The sequence below is a fragment of the Equus caballus genome, chromosome 5, assembly GCF_041296265.1.
Source record: "Equus caballus isolate H_3958 breed thoroughbred chromosome 5, TB-T2T, whole genome shotgun sequence".
Taxonomy (NCBI): Eukaryota; Metazoa; Chordata; class Mammalia; order Perissodactyla; family Equidae; genus Equus; species Equus caballus.
The window spans coordinates 63,415,718-63,439,170 of record NC_091688.1 but is presented as its reverse complement, the minus strand read 5'-3'; the positions used below and the strand labels follow the sequence as shown (position 1 = coordinate 63,439,170).

At 51.7% G+C, this 23,453-nt stretch overlaps 1 protein-coding gene across 4 annotated transcripts in view; it reads left to right on the top strand.

Annotated features, from left to right (window-relative positions):
- Positions 1-1,783: 1,783 nt before the first annotated feature.
- The window catches only part of SLC6A17 (solute carrier family 6 member 17), a 58,023-nt gene continuing 36,353 nt past the window's right edge, over positions 1,784-23,453 (top strand). The window contains exons 1-2 of one of the 4 annotated variants that reach the window (XM_014740231.3): positions 1,784-2,286; positions 18,520-18,892. In XM_014740231.3, coding sequence (XP_014595717.1) covers positions 18,607-18,892 — 286 coding nt within the window. In that variant the 5' untranslated portion in view covers positions 1,784-2,286; positions 18,520-18,606. Of the gene's footprint in view, positions 2,287-2,349; positions 3,967-18,519; positions 18,893-23,453 lie in introns of those variants that run through there. The other 3 variants (XM_070267234.1, XM_014740232.3, XM_070267235.1) reach the window with 3 other exon arrangements.

Genomic DNA, 23,453 nt, shown 5'->3' with positions numbered 1-23,453 from the left:
GGTTATGTCACTTGCTCAAGGTCTCTAGTAAATGGCAGTCAGGGGGAAAACTAGGTCTGCAAGACTGCAGAGTTCCTCCCGTTTCCCATCGCCACACCCCCTGCAAGTTCCCGTGCCCTAAAACCACCCATCTCTGACTCTTTCCTTCCTCTCATCTCTCCCACCCCGTCAGTTGTCATATCATGTTTGTTCACCTCTGTCATGCCTCCTGTATCACTTGCTACTTCCTGCCCCACCCCTCAACCCCAAGCCGTGTCGCTGGTTGGGCCTAGCAGAATGTGAGCTCATGAGGGCAGGGATCACTGTCTTGTTCTCTGCTGAATCCTCAGGACCTAGAACAGTGTCAGGCAAACACGAGCCTAACACTAAGTAGTTGCTGAGTGAAAAGATAAATGTCTATTGGGGGATAACTCTCCAGCACTGTCTCTCACTTCCACAAGTCTTGTGGACAGAGGCACTGATGGCTTTTTGTTCCAGCTATCTTTCTGAGGATGTTTGCAGAGCAGGTTTGTTGTTGTCCACTATAATAATGATAATGACTCCCTTCAAGGCAACCATTGAGCAGCTCATCATAAAAGGTTCATGTTTCCTAAACTTCCAGTTCCTCAGCATGTGCAGTATCACCTGGCCAGCCCCATGTCCCTCCCATGGGGCTCAAGGTTAAGGGAAACTGGCCTGAATGTGAAGCTCATATCGCCTGCTGTGCTATGAGTAATAAGGTCCTTTGTCTCTGGCCCAGGAGTCTCATGTCTTCTGCCAGCATCCATGAAACCATGGCAGGTTAACTTGTTAGATGGCAAGGGTAAAATCTCAGAGGCTTCAGAGTTCATGACAATGGTCCTATGGCCTTTCAGTAGGACAACTGGGACAGCCTCCACTTCCCATCCCTCCCAAATACCTGTCTCTAATGCCAAGGTCCCCTTAGTGTCCCCTAGAGCAGAGAAAATTTATTCCTGATTCCCCAAACAGCCCTCCAGGGCCCTGGACAATGGCTCCTACCGCCTTGTCTAGCTTCACCTCCTTTCACCCCACCCCTGCTTTAGCTCAGGCAATCATCTCCCCTGCTCACCTTCTCCACTGTCTTGCATTTTGCCCTTGTCATGTTGTCACCTCCACAGGAGTCGTCCTTCCCTCCTTCTGTCTGAAGTCCTGTTCACCCTTTGAGGCCAGGATCCTGTCTCGTTTCCTCCATAAGGCCTGCCCAGAGCCCAGTCAGAATTTCCCTCTCCCTTCGCTGTCCCCCACTTTACTCATCTTGTACGCTTCTTTGGTCCTTCTGCCTTGTATTACAGCTACCTGGGTCAACCCCACTCTGCCTCTCCCAGAAGTTCCATAACCTTATCTCTTTGATGTTCTCCACCCCTGCAGCCCCTGGCTACAGTAGGAGCTCAATAGGAGAGATGTATTGAAGAGCTGCATTGCATAGGGAATGGTCTTGCACGATAGTAGGATGGAAGGACGGTGGAGTGGAAAGGGCATTCCAAGTGAGGCGAACAGAGTGAACAAAGTCGTGGAGGTGGAAGTGGCTAGGGCAGGGGGAATAACCACTTTGGGTGGGATTGAGTTCATGAAGGAGGGCCAAAAGAGATGGGCCTGAAAAGGTGAAGGAAGGGAGGACCAGGGCTTAGGAGGCCCTTGGCCAGTGGGGCCCCGTTCCTCTCTAGGGCAGAAGCCCTGGTGACGCCGCTCCAGAGTCTGGGTCCCTTGCCCGAGGGCCTCAAGAGGCTGCTCCGGGGACAGCCCCTCACCCTCCCTCTGCCCACCTCCTCCGCCTGCGTCGGCCATTAGAGCCTCGATCGCGGCCCCAGAGCCTCGCACTGACGCGGGCCCGCGCGTGAGTCAAGCCTGCGTCACGGCGCCCCGCCGCCAGGGTGGCCTTTCGGAAAGCGAGGGAACAGTGCGCGCTGCGCTCCTCCCAGCTCCGTTCCGCTCCGCAGAGCCGGCGCAGCCAGAGCTCAGGGAGGGTGACACTCGGCCCCGGCGCCAGCAGCCCCCACGCGCTCCCTTCGCCTCGGAAACTGGTCCCTGGGCTGCTCCCCCTAGGCCTGAGCGCGCGCGGCGGGCGGGAGACGGGCCAGGACCGGTGGCGAGGGAGGGAGTGAGGAGTGAGCAGAGTCGCGTGCGCGGGTGCGCAGCTCCGGCTCCCCTCCCAGCCCCTGCCAGGGCCCGTCGCCGCCACCCTCGGGCTCCTCGTGGGAAAGGCTGTGTGCCCGCGACCCGAGGGCGACTGCAGCTGCCCCGTCGGAGTGCAGCGGACAAGTCCGGGGGACGAACCACGCGGGACAGGTGAGTCGCCTGCCGCGCCCAGCCTGCCTTTACCGGGTCAGCCACCGCAACTTTAGCTGTTGCGGCCCCGCCCCAGCCAGGGAGGCCTAAGGACGGAGGTGCGAGGCGGCGCTGCCCGGGTATCCGCCCGGCCCTGCGCGGGCCCAGGGCTCCTCCTGCCGCTCCAGCCGCTGTTGCCTGGCGACGGAGCCCGGAGGCTGGCGCTCCTCCGGCGCATCGGGGGTGCTTAGCGCAGCGCGCATGGGTTGGGCACTGGGCTCCAGCTTCCCGGGCTCAGGAGGGCCCGAGAACTCCGGAGGTAATCGGGCTGAGCTGCAGGGACAATCGCCCGCAGAGGACCAGGGAGGAGGCCCGGCCGATTTCGCCTTCTGAAGCTGCGCGTCCAGGGCGCAGTTCCCGCGGGGAGGCTGTTGAGCGGCTGGAGACCCCAGCCCCAGCCGCTCGGCTTCAGGCCCGTGACCTTGACAGTAACATTGGCAGGAGAAGCAGAGCGCTCACGCCCAAGATGAATATTTAATTTCCCGTCCTGGGGTTGATCCTCGCTGAATTCGGAGCTAGCGGGGAGCCCATCCTCCCTGAGGGAAGCGCATCCGGGAACGGAATGGCGGAGATGGGGGACGTGCGCGGGGTGCAGGTCTGGAGGGGGCGCCGCCTCGGAAGAGAGGCCTCGGCCACTTTTATACCTGTGTGCGCCGGGCTTTCAAGCGATGCTCGCAGTGCTCTAGGAAGCCTGCTCCCCCAGGGGCGCGGCCGCCCTGGAGGGAAGCGTGCTATTTCCTTTTAAAGTCCAAGCAGCCCTGTCAGGGCTCCAAGTGTTCAGGAATCCCGAGGCCACTCTCCTTACAGGACCTTGTCGCCGTCAATGGAATGTAAAAAAGATAATAATTTGATCCCATCCCTCTTTCCTTCTTTGAGAAGTAGGGGACTCTATGGATTCGGGAATTTCGAACCAGACCTACCTTTGTGGCAACTCTGTTGTGAACAGGAGGCAGGTGGAGCTGCGTTGGGGAGACAGGGGAGTGGTATCGAAAGGAAGATTCTTTTGAGGGCAGTGCTCTTGTTACAGGAACTTCCAGGAACTAAGAAAATCCTATAATGGTTCCAAAAAAGAATTCAACCCAAACTTGGAGCCTAACTACTAGGCTGTGCCGAAATGCTGACTGATGTCTGGAGAACAAGGTCAGCGTGAGTTGAGGTTAGCAGTGGAGGCGTCTTGTGCCTGCCGCTGTGCTTACATTATCCCCTGGTCCAGGGAAGCGGACCCATCACCTGCGCAGGGAGGGCTTTGAGGTCACTCCAGGTTGTCCTTGACTGTGGCCCATCCGCGGGGACCTCAGAGGCTCCAGCTCCTCCGCTGGGTTTTTCTCTAAGGGAGCAGCTGTAGCTAAGTAGGTGGTTTCAGCAAATCCCCGCAGCTCAGCCTGGAGGGTGACTCAGTGCAGGAGGCAAACCGAGCCCACCAGTCAGATTGGGGTGAGTTTGTTTGGCCTGAGTCACACGCGGAGTCGTGTGTCAGCTGCTTGCCAGTTGAATGGAGCTCTTTACCGGGACTTGTGAGCAGGAATGGCCTGGGCTCCCGGTGCTTTGGGACCACTGACCGGAGGTGGGCAAGTCCTCAGAGCGAGCTGAGCGGAGCTCAGGATCCCGCGCCTCCTGGGAAGCTCCGCCCCCATGAGGAAGGTGAGCAGGGCTGGGTTGGGGGGAGTGGGAGGAGAGGCTCCTCGGGAGGCTCTGTGATGGTGCTCAGAATTGGGCCCAGTGCTCTGCCACGTGCCATCGCAGGGTGACCTTGGGCAAGTCACTTCACCTCTGCAGCCTTGGTTTCCTCAGCTGTACAACAGGGATGCCTGCGCTGCCTTTTCTGGTGGCTTATTTTGAGTGCAGTGCTGGACCCGTCGCAGATGCTCATTAAATGTTAGTTCCCACCCCTTTCCTTATGGACCTTAACCAGAGGTGACTCTTAGGCTCTGTCCTTGTTCCTTGATGTGAGAGGGAGTGTGGAAACAAATGGAAGTGGCAGGGCTTCCCATGTGGTTGAGAAGGACCCATAACTCGGCTTCAAACTGACCTATTTCCAACGCTTAGGTTGAAATAGGGGAATGAGGAAGCCTGAGTAAGAACAGGGCGATGCAGGATGGGGTGGGGGCGGTGGGCAGGGCTGTGCTGGTTTGCTGGGTGCCCTCAGCTGCCTGCAACAGCTCCAGGGCGAGACTCCAGCACAGACCTTGACTTCTTGGGGTTGCTCAGGAGTGTGGCCTGCGCCCAAGTTGCAGCACCTGCTGGATGGATTTCAGGGGGCCCTGCCCTTTGATCCAGGTTGCCATCCTCCTCCCCACCTGTCCTATCCATGATGGAGCTGGGAGCTGCAAGAGAACTGTCCGGGAGAGGCGAGGCTGGCCTTTCCTGGAGAGGAGAGGAGTGTGTCTCCCGCCTTTCCTGAAGGGTCATGGGTGCCTTGCTCCCTCCTTCTGTAATGTGTCTCAGTTTGGTGCTGAGCTGAAATGAGGGGATCCCTAGTGCAGCAAGAAAGAGGCCGTGCTGACCCAGGGGACTGGGAATGTATGTGTGCTACTGCGAATGTATATGTGTGTGCATGTCTGTATGTGTGCATGCACATGTGTATTCGTGTGTGCATATCTGTATGCATGTGTGCCTGTGCATGTGTGTATGCGTGTATGCGTGTGTGTGTGTGCATGTGGTACATGCACCCTGGAATCAATGCCCTCCCCATTGGTTCGGGGAGCAAATTCCAAGGTTGGTAAAGACAGAGATGAGAGGATTCCTGAGGAGTATATTATTTCTGCCTGCGCCTCTTCCCTTCCCTCGTGCTCCTTTGCTGGCCCGGTTTGCTGCAGCAGGACAATTCGTCATTAATCCTTTGAAAGCTGCTAAGATAAGCAGTAGAATAGTTTAATGGGAAGATGGATCTGGGCTTTTTTCCTAGAGCCACGTCTGAATTATCACTTGCTGCCAGGCTGGACTGCAAGAAGTCCTCACAGCCAAACATCTGGAGCACGAGGATGGGAAAACTCTGATACTCAGGTCCTACAAAGTCCTTTCACATCAACCTGCCCTGACTGGTGTCCCAGGCTTCCAGAGGTCAGAAGGATGGTACCACGGGTTGATCTGTGTCAGTGCACTGTCCCGAACTTGGGTGGGACTGTGACCTGTGGGGAAATGCTTACTTTTCCTGCTCTTAGGGAGATGAGTGCAGTTCTGGATTCTGGCAGCTCACGCCATGCTTGGCAGACAGCGATAATATCCAGGTTTTTATTGAGGCTTCTGCACTGTGCTAAATGCTATATTCATACACCATCTGATTTAATCTTCACTACAATCCCAGGAGACAGATTGCTATCTGCACTTACAGATGTGGGACTTGAGGTTCAGAGATGCTAAATAATTTGCTCAGGTCACACAAGTAGTCAGTGGCAACCTGAGAATTTGAACTCAGGCCTGTCTGATTCCAAACTTCATGCGCTTAATCACTATGTGATGTGGATCCATAATAACTTCTTCCTTTTTTTTTTTTTTTTTTAGAGAAATCACTTCTTAGAGAAGTAAGGAGTGCTTTTTTTTTTCCTTTTGCAAGGTAAGATTCACCCTAAGCTAACATCTGTTACCAATCTTCCTCCTTTTTTTTTCTTCCTTCACCCTCACCAAAGCCCCAGTACATAGTTGTGTATAGTTGTAAGTTCTTCCGGTTCTTCTATGTGAACTGCTGCTACAGCATGGCCACTGACAGACAAGTGGTGTGGTTCTGCACCCGGGAAGCAAACCTGGGCCGCCAAAGTGGAGTGTACCAAACTTTAACCACTAGGCCATCAGGGTTTGGCTCCATAACAACTTCTTGATAAATGTTTGCTGACAACCTAGGCATTTACACAAATGAGGCTGTCTAACCCTGTGGGTCCAGTTCTTTCAGCTGGTTCCCTGAGAAAGGGGGAAAGGGGCCTCCACCAATGGGAAATTGGTAGAGAATGAAGATATGTAAACTTTCAAGGCTTGGGGAATATGGAATGTGGTGCTGGGTGGGCTGGAATCCAGAAGAAGATCCCAGGCTCCATCTTGGTGCTCTACTGTTCTGTCTGTCTTTCTCTTCCTGACCTCTACCACCCCTGACCTCATATCCTTAAAGTTTGTCCAGGTCAGAGGTTGGTGCTGGGAGCAGTGAGGGAGGAGGCAGAGCAGATTGGACATTGCTGTGGGGATTTCTGCATCTGCAGAATCAAGGACAGCCAGTCACTGGTGGGAGCTCTGGGGTGTCAGGTTTCTGTGCTGGAGAGTGTGTGCCAGGGACCAGCAGCAGTTTCTGATGAGGTCCCAGACCCCGGAGCAAAGCCACTAGCACTCCCAGGTTATTCACAGTGGCTGCTGACATGGGCTGCTCCCAGGGATGCTGCTTGCTTCCTGGTCTTGTCCGTGGAGGGCCTGCTCTCTCCTCACTCTTGGGGCTCTGCCACTTATGTCCTTGGCTGTTCTGGGAAACTTGGCATCTGATTCCTCCTGCTTCCCTGTCCCTTTTCTCTATGAGAAATTGCCATCCCTGGAGGAACAGGCTCATAGTGTCCTAGCCTGCCCAGCACCTCTGAACCACCTTTGATCATGGTGGGGAAGTTCCTGTAAGTGAGGGTGCGTTAATGCTCTCCCACCCGCAGCAGACAAAGAGGTCTTCCCAGAAACCCTTGCTCCATAGGCAGCCATTTTGTCCTTTGATCATTCTACACACCCCCACCCCCATTAGTAATTTTTAAAATTAAAACATTGTTCATCTCTGGACAAATCCAGTTATTTAAAAAAAATTAGGTATTTGCTGTGTATAGAAAATTCACATGTGAGAACATAAACTCAGATGCAAGATGGATTACTGTCCTAAATTATTCTCACGTTCACAACCAGGTATATTTTGTTAGAAAATAAGTCTGGGTCAGGCGAGTCCTGGGCAGCCTGTGGCCCCAACCTGGGAGCTGAGACTTAAAGCCCTGTTTGCCCTGTGGCCTCTTGTGGAGTGAGGGTGGGGCAAGTGTGGGGCCAGAGGAAATAATGCCCCGGCTCCCAGGCCCTGGGCTCTACTCATCAGCTGCAGTTGTCCCACTGAGCTGCCACTCCGTCTTCCAGAGCCTACTTGCAGTTCATTTGAAGATAATGAGGTGCTCTCCCTGTAGTCCATCATTTCTAATTACTGGTTTAATTAGAATTTCTGCTGGATTCTGTGCACCACTAATTTTCCACCTATTCTTTCACCTGCAAGTAGAATTCATTGGTCCACACCCCAAGTTCCTGCTGGTTGCTTCTTCTCTTTAATTATAAGACTCCTGGGCTCCTTTGGTTTTAAATTCTACTCCAGTCGGGAGTGCTATGTGATAAAGCTCCCTTTCAAGACATGTGAACAGGCACTTGGAGAAGTGGCTCTAGCAGATGCTGCCAGGTGAGTATTCAGTGAAGACATAGACCGCCCTTTCTCTGGGGCACCTAAGGGAAGGAGACTGGGTGCGCCTCTGCTGGGCAACCCAGCACAGGCTCCCCCAAATGGCCTGTTGGGTGCTGTCCACGGTCCTGGCACACCACTGAGACAACCTGCCTGCTAATAATTGGGAACACCTTTAGAACAGCTGGAAGGAATCTCCTTGACTTGTTCCCCAAATTGCATTACGTCTTTGGCTTTGGGAAAGGATCTGGCTGAGTGAGGAAGCTCCTGACCTCGGCGAGAGACGGTGGTAGATGAACTCGGCCCCCCGCTGACTTGCCGAATGAGACTCAGGTCTATCAGTTTGCCATGCAGCATGGTACTTTGGAGAACTTTCCTAACCAGTGCCACAGATGGTAGCATGTGGCCCAGGAATAATGATGCCTTCATCCCTTGGAGTAGCCTGCTGTGGCCCAGGGTGGTGGGGCTTCCTCCTTTTCCCCCAGTGTACCATATCAATCTTCTCTTCTCTGTGTGTCACCACATGCAAAAGATTGGTAAGCACCAGCCTATCAGGAGGAACGTTGACTACAGAGTTTGGGAGACCACAGTTGGAGTCCCTCTCTTCCCCTTCATGACTGGGTAATCTTGTACACGATAGTGATCTTCTTTTAGCCTAGGCTTCTTCATCTGTAAAGTGAGGATTATATTTTATCCTGAGTGGTTAGGGGGATAAATAACATATGTAAGCCCAGGAGGTCCTCAGCATGTTTGCCACCTTCGCTGTGGTCTCAGTGGTCCCGTGACTTGTTCCCCACGGGAGTGCTTTCCCGCCCGCCCCTCCCCAAAGCTCACTGAAGGCGATTGAGGGAAGAGGCACAGACTCTCTGGTTCTCAGGAGAGAGACAGCACGTCAGGACTGTAATTAAAGGTTTCTGCTCACTGCTCCTTCAAGTGCTCTTCACTTGGTTGGGTGGGTAACTTAGGTAATTGGACACCCTTGAGTCCCTCTGTCTCTGAGACAAGACAAAATAATGGCTTTAAGAAAATCCAGACCAGAGGATTTGGTCAGATGCAATGAGGACCCATCCATCACCACTGTGGGCCTCCTGTGAATTAGGAAAGAAGGGAGTGAGGCTTTCACGGTGTTGCTCCTGGATTTTTTCTTTTCACATCTGATTTTTTTTTTTTAATTTCTTTTTCCAAACTGGGACAATCTCATGAGTCTTCTACCTGTCTGGGACCTGATGGGCCCTGGGCTCCTCTGTTTCCCTCACTCTTTAAAACCTCACCCTCATCCACCACCTGGCCTGGCTCACTATCATCTCTTGCCTACCCTCCTGTCTCCTCACTTGTCCTACGGTGATGCCTTTTAAAAGAGTCGGGTCACATCCCTCCCCTGCTTCCTGTTAGCATCCTGCAGCATCCCTGCCTCACCCCATCGCCTCATACTCTATGTTATAGATTTACTTGATATCTTTATATGTACTATAGATATAGTATATGCCTATATACACACTATTGATTGTATATTTGCCTGATTTTTAGTTGTCCCTCTGCACTAGAATATGAATCCCCCAGGCAGGGACATTGTTTGCTCTGTTCCCTGCTGGACTAGAACAGGGCCTGTGCATCGTTAGTGTACAGTAAATATTGCTGAAGGAAGTAAAGGAAAGGAAGGAGGGAGGAGGGGAGGGGGAAATAGAGAGAGGAATTTTTAAAGTCCCAAATTTCAGCAGTATCTTGACTTTGCAGGAGTCTCTGGGCTCCATTCTCCTCCCCGCCCAGGAGGGAAGTGGGAAGTCAGTTGAAGCACTGAGCCCCTGTGTCCTGCCAGCCTCCCATGTCCTTGGGCACCAGCGTGCTTGTTACACACCTGTTCCAGGGCATCGTGGGACAGTGGGTGGCTGTGCTATGGTTTGAGGCCATTTCCCCCATGTTCTCGCATGAAGGGGCTGGATTATGGCATGCCCCCAGCCTGTTATCTCATTTCATCCTCATGACAACTTCGTGAGGTCAGAGCCTTCATCTCCATCTTTTCAGGTCCAGAAGCTGAAACCAAGCAAGGTTGTGTACTTTCCCAAAGACTCACAGCTAGTAAGTGGCAGCAGGACTCAGATCCAGGTTTCCCTGGCTCTGAAACCTGGGATCTTTCTGTGATATGTTGTGGTTGTGAGGCAGCTTCTGGCATCAGAGTGCATTGGTGTGGACCAGGGCCTTCACTTTTTGACTGTGTGCATTATTTCATCAATTCCAAGATGCTTATTTTTGCGCACTGTCACATCTTAAAATCAGGACATGACATGCAGTCAACAGTGACTCAAAGCAGCTGTTGGTCAGGTGGCGGTGGTGACCTAGTTGAGTAAAATCTTTCCATTGACCCTTTCTGGTAACTTCAAGAAAGTGCCAGCATCCAAGGGTCTTAAGTTCAATGAACATAGGTAATTTATTGCTCTTAGCCTCTACCTCTTCATTGGGAACAACAGTGGTACCAACCTCATAGGATTATTGGCAGGGTTAAAGGAGATAATGGCTGCTTAGCGCAGTGGCTGTTATGGAGTCAGCCCTCAAGAAGTAGCGCCTGTACACTGTGCTTGTCCTTGGTATTATTACTGCACTCCACCCTGCCTTCAGAAGTCCCCTCAGCGCCTCCATTCTAGTACAAGAGAGAATGTACCTGTGGGACAGCGATGGTGCTGCTCTTGCTCACACACCCACTGGGCGTGTGTGTCCCCCTCACCTAAAATGGTGAGGCTGAACCAAGAGAGCTGGTTTGCACCAGCCCTGGTCACATTTCCCAGTGCCAGTTCCTCCCCCTCGGGACCATCTGCCCCTTTTCCCAGTTCCCTTCTTCCTTGACTAAGAAAACAAAATACTGACTGCAGAGAACATGTTTGGCAAATGCAACAGGGAGCTGAGACGGGCTGCAGAAGATCCCACTGGCTCCTTTGCGTGTTGTTTGGAACGGTCTACCAGCCCGTGGAATGCTCTGTGCCAAGACTGTGCCCATCCAGTATTTATTTCTCTGAGTTGAGGATGGATCCTGTCTACAAAGTGGAGAAGGTGAGGCACAAATCGTGGCTCCTTTATAAGAGGCAGAAGGTCAGTGAACAATGGCTGGGCTTCTCATTTACCTTAGCTTTAAACTGCTGCTTGGGGCGTCCTGGGCATCAGATGTTCTTGGGATCAGAAAATGGGAAAAATTTGAAGTTGGAAATTACATCAAACTCTAGAAAATTTGGGGAGTTCAAAATGCATCAATTCGTTGATTCACTTCATTTATATCATATTTATTGAGCACTTGTAATAGTAAGATTCCAGGCTTTGGCCTTGCAGAAGCAAAGATGGTGTCACTGGAGAGATGGATGGGAGACCAAAATAAAACCCAGCAAATCTGTGAAATGGAGTCAGAAATTACTGTTCTGTTTATTTTTTCTCAGTAAGCTTTTCTTTCTCTTTCTCCTTCTATCCATGTGGTAACCAGATGCAATGGTAGATGAGCACTGATCCTTATTTTACAGATGAATACGCAACAGAAAGCTGCCTCCAAGTCGTGGGGTCCTCCCCACATGTGCTGCAGGGCTGCACTCAATTAGAGCCGTCCCCCCCACCATCCCTGGATGGGGTGTGCAGACTTCTGCTAGGTTTCAGTGTCTCTCTGGTCAGATCTGTTAGCTTTTCGCCCCTGCCTCTTTGTTTCAAATGTGAAGGCAGTGGTTCAGATTTCGACATAGGGAGCAGGTTGTTCTTGGAGGGTGGGAAGGCAGGGACCCTGGAAACTCTCTAAGTACTGTGTTCTGTCCTATGTGTGCCAGGCACTGGCTGCGCCGGGGGCAATGGAGAGTGGACACAAAGCTGAATGCACCTTAGCTCCTGCCCTCAGGGAGCTTTGTGTTTAGAAAAGGAATCAGGCATATAAACAACTAGCAAGTCAAATGGTAACAGTGTAAAATAGTATTTCCTGAGTGTTCTGAGAAGGAGAGAGAAAAGGATATTAATTCTCACTTGAGGAATTGCGGAAGGTGTCATGGAGGCGAGAGGGCAGGCCTCCAGCTGGACCTTCAAAGACTGGAAGCTTCAGTAGGCAGAGGATGGGGAGGGATTTCTGCTGAGAGAGTGGGGGATGGACTGAGGGAAGAAATGGAAGCTGAGGCAGGGAGATGGAGGGGGCCCAGTGGAGGGGCTGCAAATGCCACAGCAAGGGCAGTGGGCTCTCTGCAGCAGGCAGTGGGAGTGGGGCCATATGGTATTTCAAGAAGGGGCCCCTGAGCCTAGAGGAGAAAGGGGTTGGGAACCGGCTGCAGGCATCTAACAGAGAGAAGGCCTGAGCTGGGAAAGAGGACAGAGCTGACACACTGACAGGACTTTGTGACATTGGGATGGAGAGTGAAGGAGGGAGAGTGTCCTGGGTGAGAAAGCCCGAGGAGAGCAGCCGCCAAGTGAAGGCCAGGGCCTGTTAGGAGCAGATTGCCCCAGGTGACTGTCAGAGGTTTCAATAAAACAATTAAACATCATTTGGAGGACAATTTGTATCTCTGATAACAGTGACCGACCTGTTTTGGGCTCGGTGGAAGCCCAGAGGCTCTGAGGTAATTAGGAGAACCGTTTGGGCCACAGCCACTTGTCACTTGGAAATCGGGAAGCCCAAGCTCTCTGGGAGAACGGCTGCAAACTCGCTTCCTTCTCACCACCCCTTAGTCTTGGACTGGACCTCAGCTTTTTGGCTGGGGGAGCTGGGCGTTCTCCCGCTGCTCTCCTCTTCTCCAGGCCCCTTCCTGGCTTCCCGGTTATAGAGGTTTGCATTTAAGAATGTGCAGCATGCAAAAACAAAGATAAACAAGTGGGACGACATCACACTACAAAGCTTCTGCACAGCAAAGGAAAACATCAACAAAATGAAAAGGCAACCTACCGAATGGGAGAAAATAATCGCCAATCATATATCTGATAAGAGGCCAATATCAAAAATATATGAAAAACTCATGCAACTCAATAGCAGAAACCAATCTGATTCAAAAATGGGCACAAGATCTAAATAGACATTTTTCCCAAGAAGACGTACAGATGGCCAACAGGCACATGAAAGGATGTTCAATATCACTAATTATTAAGAAAATGAAAATCAAAACCACAGTGAGATGTCACTTCACACCTGTTAGAATGGCTGTTATCAGAAAGACAAGCAATAGCAAGTGTTGGCGCGGATGTGGAGAAAGTGGAACCCCAGTACACTGTTGGTGGGAACGCAGATTGGTGCAGCCACTATGGAAAACAGTATGGAGCTTCCTCAAAAAATTAGAAATAGACCATATGATCCAGAAATTGTGTATGTATCCAAAGAAAATTAAAACACTAATTTGAAAAGATACATGCACTCCTCCCCACCGTGATCATTGCAGCATTATTTACAGTAGCCAAGATATGAAAACAACCTGTGTCCACTGATGGATGAATGGATAAAGAAGATGTGGTATATACAATGGAATACTACCCAGCCATAAAAAGATGAAATCTTGCCATTTGCAACAACATGGCTGGACCTCAAGAGCATTATGTTAAGTGAAGCAAGTCAGGCAGAGAAAGACAGATACCATATGATCTCTCTTGTATGTGGAATCTGAAAAAAAAAAACCAAGCTCATTGATACAGAGAACAGATTAGTGGTTGTAAGAGGTGGGGAGGTGGAGGATGGGAGAAATGGGTGAACTGTTTTGTTTTTTAGTTTAAATAAATTGAATAAAAATTAAAAAGAAAAAAGAAAAAGGAATGTGCAGCACTCTTTCCAGAGCCACGAGACCCAAGGGTAGCAAAGGTAGGCGCGCCCGGAGGGGCTCCGGGAAGCGGGGCACTGTGGGGTCTGTAGTCGCCTTGGCTACCTGCTTCCAGAAGAAGGCAGCTTCTCCACTTAGCTCCTCTGGGGGTCTCGCTAGGGAAAGGAGTGATTCCTTTGAGTTCGTCCCTTGAGTTACCTGGTATAACCTTCCTGAGCAAGAGACGCCCAACCCCAGGAGGTGGGTGCTCAGAGGGCTGACTTCAGTGTTCCAGAAGGCTCCCCCACTCTCTGGTTGCTGTAGGGTGGAGGGATTCTGGGGTGGCCCTGGTGGCAGGTGAGCAGCCATCCGCCACCCCCTCGAGGTAACTGCTGAGTGCTGTGCTGGGGAAGTTGTGGGGCATCAGCCCTCTGGCAGGAGATATTTTTACCTGTCTGTCTCCTCATTGCACTATTTTTTTCTCTTTTTAAGAAGATTCACAGTTCACTCGTTCAGTCCTCACCTCTCACATGTGCTATTCTGAACTGAAGCTGCACCCGTTGCTAAGTGACAGATCTGGCACTGAGGGCTTTCTCGGCGCTCAAGCCCCTTGCACTGTGCCTTAAGTAATTAAGGCATTCCTTTCGGAGGTACTGTGGAGCTGGATCATCTGAGGCGCTGCTCGTGAAAACAGCTTTACAACCCACCGCAGCTACTACAGGGGGATAATTCGGGTACAGCTGGGCTGGCTGTCAAAGCATCCCCACGGCACCCCAGCGAGCTCTCAACTGACGGAGGGTGGCATGACAGCCAGGCTGCAGAACCTGTGGCGTCTAGTGCCTGCGGCACATCGTGCCTTGCTCATACTCACGTGCAGGAGGGGCACTCCCTGGATGTATGCAGAGCTGAAGGAGGCCTCACAAATTCTCCAGACCAACCCATTTCACACACGGGGAAACTGAGCCCCAGAGACGTCAGGGCAGTGTGCCAGTTTGCGTGGGTGGTTGGTGGCTGGTCAGGACTAGCATTTGGCCAGCCTCCAGATGCCTGGATCGTGGCTGGCTCCACAGCTGCGTTGGCAGGGCAGAGAGGACTCAGCCCCTCATGGGTCCTTCTCTGATCCTGGTGCTTGACCCGGGCAGTGCTTTGGGGTCGTTGACTGGGTACATGTTGGATTCTCATGCCCGGGTCTGAAAGCTGACCCTTCACCAGCCCGGTGACTCCAGGCTTCAGGGAGCTGGGGGCTGTGGGGAGGGAGGGCTGTTCCAAGATGCTGCTGCCATCTCCCCTTTTAAAACATGAAGGGAGCACAGGAGTGAGGAGACCTGAAGGCTGACAGCCTGTGACGTGAGCCATGCACTGTCTGGTCCGGGGCTGCAGCTCACTTCCCAGGCTGGGCATGAATCAAATGAGACCACACGAATGGTGACACTTGTGAGCACTTGCCAGAAGCTGGTACTCGTGTGAGACCTGTGCAACCCGTCCTCCCCACAACATTGCGAGGTGGGCACTGCTGCCATTCCCTTACGACAGCTGAGGGTTTGATCCCAGGCAGCCCTGCTTCTGAGCAGAATCACCCCCCATATTGTATCCTAGACTGTGTAAAAGATGTTTCTAAATGGTTTCAAACTATTACAATTACAGGCTATAGTTTGATTAGTAATAGCGCTACACTTTAAGATGAGGCTGTGTTTTTGTTAGTAATAATGTTGCTGATCTTTGGGCCCAGACCCGGCACTGCATCCATAGCCTTTACCCGCCTTGCATTGACACCAGGGGGAGGTGAGCAGGGCTGGCCTTCGTGGGGTGCTGCCCCAGCGGCCTCAGGGGGTGCCAATTCTTGCTAGCAAAAATGGACTTTTCTGAGATGGGCTTGTTGCAAAATGCTTCCCTCTACCCCCACCCCACTCCTGCCACAAACTCACTATGGCTTTTCCTGAGAGAAACAAGGCACTTATGTGGCCAAATATAAATAGAGGGACTTACCTATGTTTAGGGGAACGGTGCTTCTGTGCCTTTCCTGAGTGCCTCTGCTCAGACGTCGCCTCCTCAGGCATGCCTTTCTAGACCATGAAATAGCAGCCCTCCAGCTTGCAACCCGCCCCCTGCCCCCCGTGTTATTTCTCTGTGTGGCCTGCATCACCCTGGCCATTGTATATGTTTCTTTAGCATCTGGCTCTTCCACAAGAAAGATAAACTCCACAAGAGGAAAAACTCTGCTGATTTTGTTTGCTGCTGTATCCCTCACACCTAGCACAGAGCCTCGTACAGAGAAGGGACTCGGTAAATGTACGTCAAATGAGTGAGTGAATGAATGAGTGAATGAATGAATGACTGAAGGGAGCTCTCAAACCCAGGTCTGTCTGACCTCAAAGCCCCTGCCCTCCACCACCACAGCCAACTGTCTTCTTCCCTGTGTCCCACCCCCCTGCTGAGTCCAACCTAGTGGTTTTGGGCAATCCACTTCCTCTCTCTGGGCCTCAGTTTCCTCCCATATAAAATGAGAATGTTGCTAGAGTCCCTCAAGCTTCAATATGCTGTCAGACTCTCTTGTTACCTGAGCCTATTCATTGGGCACAGAGGGTCCCAGTCATGATTGCAACCCAACCCAGTGCCTCAAGCTTGCAAGTTTGCACCAGCACTTTGCATCCTGCAAACCTGATCGTCCAGGAGGCCCCTAGGCCCCCATCTGCGAGTGAAGGGTGCTCACGCACATCAGTGATATCTTAGGAAGGAAGCCGCTCAGATTGAGCTGATGCTTGTGGTTTCCGTGATGCTGCTGTGGGTATCCTCTGGCTTTACCAGAATGTGCTAATTGTCCTTGCGTCCTCCTAGTTTAAAATGATGCTGTCCCCTCCCCGCCTCTTTCCCACCCCCCCCCCCAGCCCCTTCTCATGTTGGTGACCCTAGCTGCTATCACGAGGCTATTTCTGGGGAAGCATGTTCTCCAATTGGTCAGCGTCAAGAGAAATTCTGCATTCTTGCAGACTCCCCTCTGCTTTTCTCCGGTGGTGGCGTGATGAGCAGTAAATCATCCCTAATACATTGCAGATTGTTCTGATCAGATCCCGCTGCAGGAAGAGTACCTGGGCAGAGTCTCTGAGCTGGGGCGTCCTGGTGATTGCCATCTGCCGAGGGACCCCGAGTCTTCTCCCCAGCTCTAGTTTTTAATAAAAGCTCTTGATGGAAGCTGTAGGGGATGTGGGGTAGCTACACAAGCAGCCACTGCATCTAGCTTAAGTTTTCTCCATTTGAGTGCCCTGGGGTCAGGGACCTGCTGACTGGGGTTGGGTGGGGGGGTGGGGAGGTGGCTCATCCTGGCAGCCCAGATAAGAACACAGGCCTCCCCATTCCACACCTCCTACACACCACTTGCTTGTGTAGCTTGGGCAGACTAGCAGCCCTGGGGAGGCTGAGGGGTGAAGGGTACACAGACACATAATCTCACCTTGGGGCACCCTCCAGGATGCAAGGGGCTGTTCAGCTGACCCACTGTGAAGTGGAGTCTTAACAGAAAACTGTGCTCCTTATGAGGAATTCTGAGGTCTTTTGGGCAGGCTGGCTCTCTCCCAGGCATGCCAAAGCCCAAGACCCTGACTATTCCTGGAGTGGAAGGAGACAGTCACTAAAGACTTACTATTCCCCTTGGATGAGGAGGTCAGGGAAGTGTCACCCACTGTTGCGGTCCAAGGCCTGGGGAGGGCTGGCTAACCCCACAGACCAGCATGGACAGTTGTCCCCATCTGCCAGGCTTCCCGGCTTTGTTACGTGTGTAACAGGATCTGGCTGGCCAGGTCCCTTTGAAGGTCAGGTGTTTGCTGGAGTCAGCCAGGAAGTCTGGGTCAAGCCCAGCAGGAGGGGGAGCCATGTGCGCTTCTGCAGCGCAGCGACCTTGCCTGTGCAGTTCAGGCGACACATACCAGGAGAACAGACAGGAGCGTGGCTTCCAGAGGCAGCTCTTTCCATTAGAAAAGTAATTACAGAGCCGGGTAATTTATATCCCTAGAAAGATGCAGGGCAACTGCAGGCGGGGTGGACGTATGTTTAATTTTAAATCCTCCAACCTCCCCTTAATGAGGAGGTGCTTTGAAACAGCAGAATGTTTGGGATCCTTCAGAGGCCGCATTTCCTTGGTGCTTTTCTTGCTTTAAGGGAAAGCGTGAAAGACAGATGAGGAACGGCAGAAGCGGTGTTGGGGCGGGGGGTTGCCTCCCCCGCCCGTGCTGTGCAGACATTATCTGCTGTAAAACTGTCACTGAAGGATGGAGAACGGCTCTTGGCTGCCGTGGCCTCAGATAATGTCAGTGCTGAGCAATGACCCAGGATTTGTTGGCAGCCAGCGAACACCTCCAGGGCTCTGGTGCCAGCCTGGCCAGTGCTCCTGCCTGGGGAATGAAGAGCCCGCAGGGGCTGGTGTCCATGGGCTTCACGGTGAGAGCTCTAGCCCCCCTTTTTTTTTTTTTTTTTGCAAACGGTAATGTCCCCTTGAATCACTCGGGTATCCTGTAAAAGTACAGAGAAAGATTCAGCAAGTCTGGAGTGGGCCTGAGATTCTGTATTTCTCACAAGCTCCAGCGATGCCACCGGCCCATGAACCGCATTTTGAGTGGAAAGACCCTAGAGAAGGCAGACACTGGCTTCCCTGGTTCTCACCAGGTGGTTTTGGCTAAAAAGAACGTGAGAAGGCTAGGACTCTGCCGCAACCTGCGCTACCCTGGGAGGGAAAGGCTGTGGGACCTCCAGACGGTCTTGAACACTCTAGGACCTGCAATTATGGAAGGGAGCAGTGTCATCATGGACAACCCCTGTCTAGGTTTGGTGTCTGGTGTTGCCTTTTCTGCCCCATCGGGTTTACCTTCCTGATGAGGCTCAGGTAAGGCCTGTGGGAAAACTGAGTCTGCAGACCTTGAGCTCCCCATCGGGCACCCCCTGACGGGGAGGGAGGCAAGCTCAATATTCCAGCCGCCGACCAGCCTCTGAGTGTGTGATGGAGAGTTGGTTTGGGTTGTGTCCACTTGGGCTTCTCACCTCTCTGGTGTGGCGAGATAATCCTCTCCTGCTCACCTGGTTTCACAGGTCTCTGGCTGAGAAGGAGCTGACAACAGCCCAGTCTCACCTTGTCTGTGTGCTGGGGAGCCAGGCTGCGCGGCCCAGGTGGCACCAATGCCGAAGAACAGCAAGGTGACCCAGCGTGAGCACAGCAGTGAGCATGTCACGGAGTCGGTGGCCGACCTGCTGGCCCTCGAGGAGCCTGTGGACTACAAGCAGAGCGTCCTGAATGTGGCCGGCGAGGCAGGCGGCAAGCAGAAGGCGGTGGAGGAGGAGCTGGACGCGGAGGACCGGCCAGCCTGGAACAGCAAGCTGCAGTACATCCTGGCCCAGATCGGCTTCTCTGTGGGCCTCGGCAACATCTGGAGGTTCCCCTACCTGTGCCAGAAAAATGGAGGAGGTAAGAGACAGCCCTGCTTGCCCCGGGGCGCCCTGCACGTGGGCTGGGCTGAGGGGCAAAAAGGATACCCCTCTGCGCAGCAGAACTGGAACCTCTGTAGGCTGGAGCTCAGGACTCCAGAGTGAGCCTCTTTAGAACAGCTAAGTGCTAGCAGCTCTCAGAGATTTTGGCCGTGGTTATAAGAACATGGGCTCTGGGCCTGAACGGCCTGGGTTCTAGTCCCAGCTTTGCAGTCAGCAACCTGTCCAAGCTGCTTAGTTTCTCTGTGCCTCTCTGTTCCTCATCTGTCAAATGGGAATGATAGTAGTTCTTGCCTTCCAGGACAGTGAGAGGATTAAAAGAGCTTTACATGTAGAACGCTTAACACTGTCTCTGACCCAGAGTATAGAGCAACTGTTGGCCATTATTATTAAATGCCTACTAGGTGCCAGGCACTGTTGTCAGCACTTACTGGATATTAGGCTGAAATACGTGAAGGCGCTGATATCTGAGCATCTTGAAACAGCCAAAGCACCAATTTCATACGGTTCAACCACTGAGTCCCTGCCGTAACCCTATGTGAGGAAGGAGTTATTATCATCTCATTTTAGAGACTGCAAAACTGAGGCACAGAGAGGTTAGATAACTTGCTCAAAGTCACCCAGCTGATGATTAAGTCAGGATTCAAACATGGGCAGCCTGGCTCCAGGGCCTGAGCACTTCCTCGCCACACCTGCTGCCTCCCTCACGCTATCCCCTGAGTTTGAGTCTCCCTGGGGGCTCTTGTCCTGCTATCAGACCCCTTTCTCCTCATCATTTCCAGCCCCCAGGATGGGGAAATGCCCCCAGGCCTTACCCCCTCAAGCCCCTCCAAAGCAGGCTGGAACGTTCTGAAGGCAACTTGCTTTGAAACGGGCGGGGCGGGGGGGGGCGGGAAATCTGACTGAAAATGAAGAAAAACTCAAGGGGCTGAAAACAAGGACGTTTGCAAGCTCGGAGCTCTGGTCCTGGGAAGGTGTCTTAAGTCAGCGGAGAGTCTTTGTGCCCCTGAGTCTCCGTGCCTGGGGTTGCCACGCTCCAGCCTGATGGGCAGCCACAGCTCTGCAGGCATTTTAACCCGGCTCCTTCCCTCCCTGCTCTGGGGACTCTCTCCACGTAGCCTTTCCCAGAGATGCAGCCCATTCAGGGATGCCCCCTCCTCTCCAGGACACACTCCCCGGTCCGGAAGGCTGAGTCTGGCTGGAATTTCTGCTGGAGGCAGGAAGTGAGAAAGCCCGACTGAGCCCGTGTGCTGAGTCAGGCCAGAGCTTTCCTCTTTCCTCCATAGCACAGTCTATTCCCTACATGCTCTCCTTGCTTTGAAAGATTTTCTCCCCCAGATAAATAGCTGCCTATCAGAGCTTTCAGTCTGTATGGCATGGCCAGGTCGCTGAGTTATGTAAGACCAGCCCAAAGCAAAGATACGAATGTGTGTGGTTTTCTTATGTGCTGTGAGATGTTGAGAAGAGCTCAGAGCACCAAAATGACTTTGGAGGACACGTCACATTTGGGGACTCTAGCTGGAAACCTCCAGCCTTGTCCTTTGTGGCTTCAATGCCAATCACAGGGTCCCTCTCCCCACCTTACACCCACCCCAAGAGTAGTGTTCTTCCAAAATCTGCCAGTTCACAGTGTCACCAGACAATCGCCATGTCACCAGGCGTCACAAACAACCCCCAGAAGAAAAGTGTTGTCCTCTCTCAGGATCCTCAGCTCTCCATTCGATGTTCCTGGCTTCATTTTTCCATCCTCTCTGACTCCTGGAATCCCTTTTTATCTCTACCTTTAACTCTCCTATACATTACGAGTTTTATAGTAAGTCATCATAAACGTCTTTTGGAAGGAGGCAAATTATCACAGGAAGGAGACAGCTATTTGGTCTGAGAGCTATGAGAGTCGAAGCTCTGTGTTTTTGAGCCGTGGGTGTTCCAGTCAAAACTTTGCTTAATTCTGGATGAAAACTCTGGAACTCTGCTTAGCTGCACCAGATGCTGACAGTTTCTTTATTCTGCATCCTCCTAGCTTGTTGGGGTTTTTTTCCTGTTTATTTTTGTGAGAAAGAGGCAAATGTTCAGCAAATGCTTACTATGAGTAAGTAACTCATTTAATTCTCACAACAGCCCTACACAATAGGTACAGAATTGAAGCATATGAAATGGCCGGGTTTTTTTAATTGAGGTAACATTGGTTTATAACATTGTGTGGGTTTCAGGTGTATGACATTATAATTAAATTATAGCATTTGTATAGACTACAGTGTGCTCACCACCAAAAGTCTAGTTTCCATCCGTCACCATACGACTGACCCTCTTTATCCATTTCACCCTCCTCCCACCCCCTTCCCCTCTGGTAACCACCAATCTGTTGTCTGCTTCTACAAGTTTCTTTTTATCTTCTTTCTTTCATCCATTTGTTTTTATCTTCCACACATGAGTGAAATCATACAATATTTGTCTTTCTATATCTGGCTTATTCTGTTTAGCATAATACCCTCAAGGTCCATCCGTGTTGTCACAAGTGGCAAGATTTCTTCTTTTTTTACCGCCGAGTAGTATTCTGTTGTATATATATATATACCACATCTTCTTTATCCATTCATCCATCGATGGACACTTACGTTATTTCCATGTCTTAGCTACTGTAAATAATGCAGCAATGAACATGGGGGTGCATTTATCTTTTTGAATTAGTGTTTTTGTTTTCTTTGGATAAATACCCACCAGTGTAATTTCTGGATCATGTGGTAGTTCTATTCTTAATTTTTTGAGAAATCTCCGTATTGTTTTCCATAGTGGCTGCACCAATTTACATCCCCACCAACAGTGCACAAGGCTTCCCTTTTCTGCACATCCTCACCAACACTTGTTATTTCTTGTCTTTTTGTAATAGCCATTTTAACAGGTATGAGGTGGTATCTCCTTGTGGTTTTGATTTTCGTTTCCTTAACAATTAGTGATGCTGAACATCTTTTCATGTGCCTGTTGGCCATCTGTATGTCTTCTTGGGAAGAACATCTATTCAGATCCTCTGTGAAATGGCCATTTTTGAAAGTCAAAAATGGTCAAATATCAGTAATTTCATATGGTTCTACCTAATATTTTCATCCTCTTTATGCAGATGATAAAACAGTGGCAGAGAGATCAAGTAACTTACCCAAAGTCCACAGCTGGTAAATGGCATAGCCAGGATTCAAGCCCAGGAGGTCTGGCTCCAGGGTCTGGATCGTAACCCTTACTCAGTATGCATCTCAGCAGGCTGAGACCAGGGGGCTTTCAAATCCCCAGAATAACCTTGGGGTTTGCCAGAAACGAGACCCATAGTGCAGACTGAGACATAGACTATTAGAGATCTGGGTGACATTAGAGATTCTGGAATCCTTCTCCCTATAACCATGTTCTGTTAAATTTTCTGACACCTTGAACAGAGCTCCCAACCAGTCGTACTGATGACCTGAGGCTCCTGAAAGCTGCGGAAACGGAAAGGGAAATCTGGGCGTGTCCCCACGTTGTATTTTCTAAGGTGGAAGAGGGTGTGTTTCCAAATGATTGCAACAGGGGTTGATATGAAAAAGTACCTCTGATTAACCAAAAATCCTGCTCACCCAGACCGCAGCCCCCGAGCGCTGTGGTTCGCTAGGTCTCCGTGTGGTGGAGAGACCTGCGGTCAAGTCAGTGCCCTGGGGCCCAGCTGAGGTGGGCGGGCCTGAGTGGCGGGTGGCTGCTGGCCAGTCTTTGCTGCAGGATGGCTCTTTGGACAGACTTCCTTGGGGGCTTTCCCGGGTTCTTTGGAGAGAGGAGAGACGCATCCACAGAAGATTCCAACCTGTTTCTTGACACCCTGGAACCCATCTCCCCGCAACTCTTGCCCCCGTCAAGGACTTGCAGGAAAATACAAAACCAGTGGGGCTACGTCCCTTTGCTTTCCTGCAGATCACTTCTTTCCTCTTCCGTTTCCCTGAGCCCAAGACCAAGAGACAGAACTAGGATGAAAGACAGAACCAGGAGTCCTCAGGCCCTCCTTCCTTTTAGCACCATGATGAGGCTGCCTGATAGTGTGACGTGTTGAATTTATGCTTGTGTGTGACTATGTGCGTGTGCATGTTTGATGAACTGGATGCTGTTGTATAAAGCTTCCCCCAGAAGACTTTCCTATTTGGCTCCATTGGACCCTAGCCCCTCCCTCAGCGTGTATGTACTCGGTTGGCCTTGTGTGACGTGTGTGTGTGTGTGTGTGTGTGTGTGTGTGTGTATGTGTACACACATGCTCTGACATTGCTCTTGTGAATCTGAGGGTCCTGCCAGCTCTCCTGGGATAGCGTCTGTGCCTTCTGGTGTCCTGATACCACCCCCCCCCCCCCCCCCCCACTGCACATGCCCGGTACAGAGAGGATAACAACCGACTGTTGCCAAGTGCTGGGTCCTGTGCCCAGAAGATCCCCTGGGTTTGTTGGCAGATTGGACACATGTTGGGGAGCATGTGGGACGTCATGTTATGGGGGCAGAGCAGTGTGGCCGGGGGTCTCTTGCTAAGCGTGGTCTGGGGG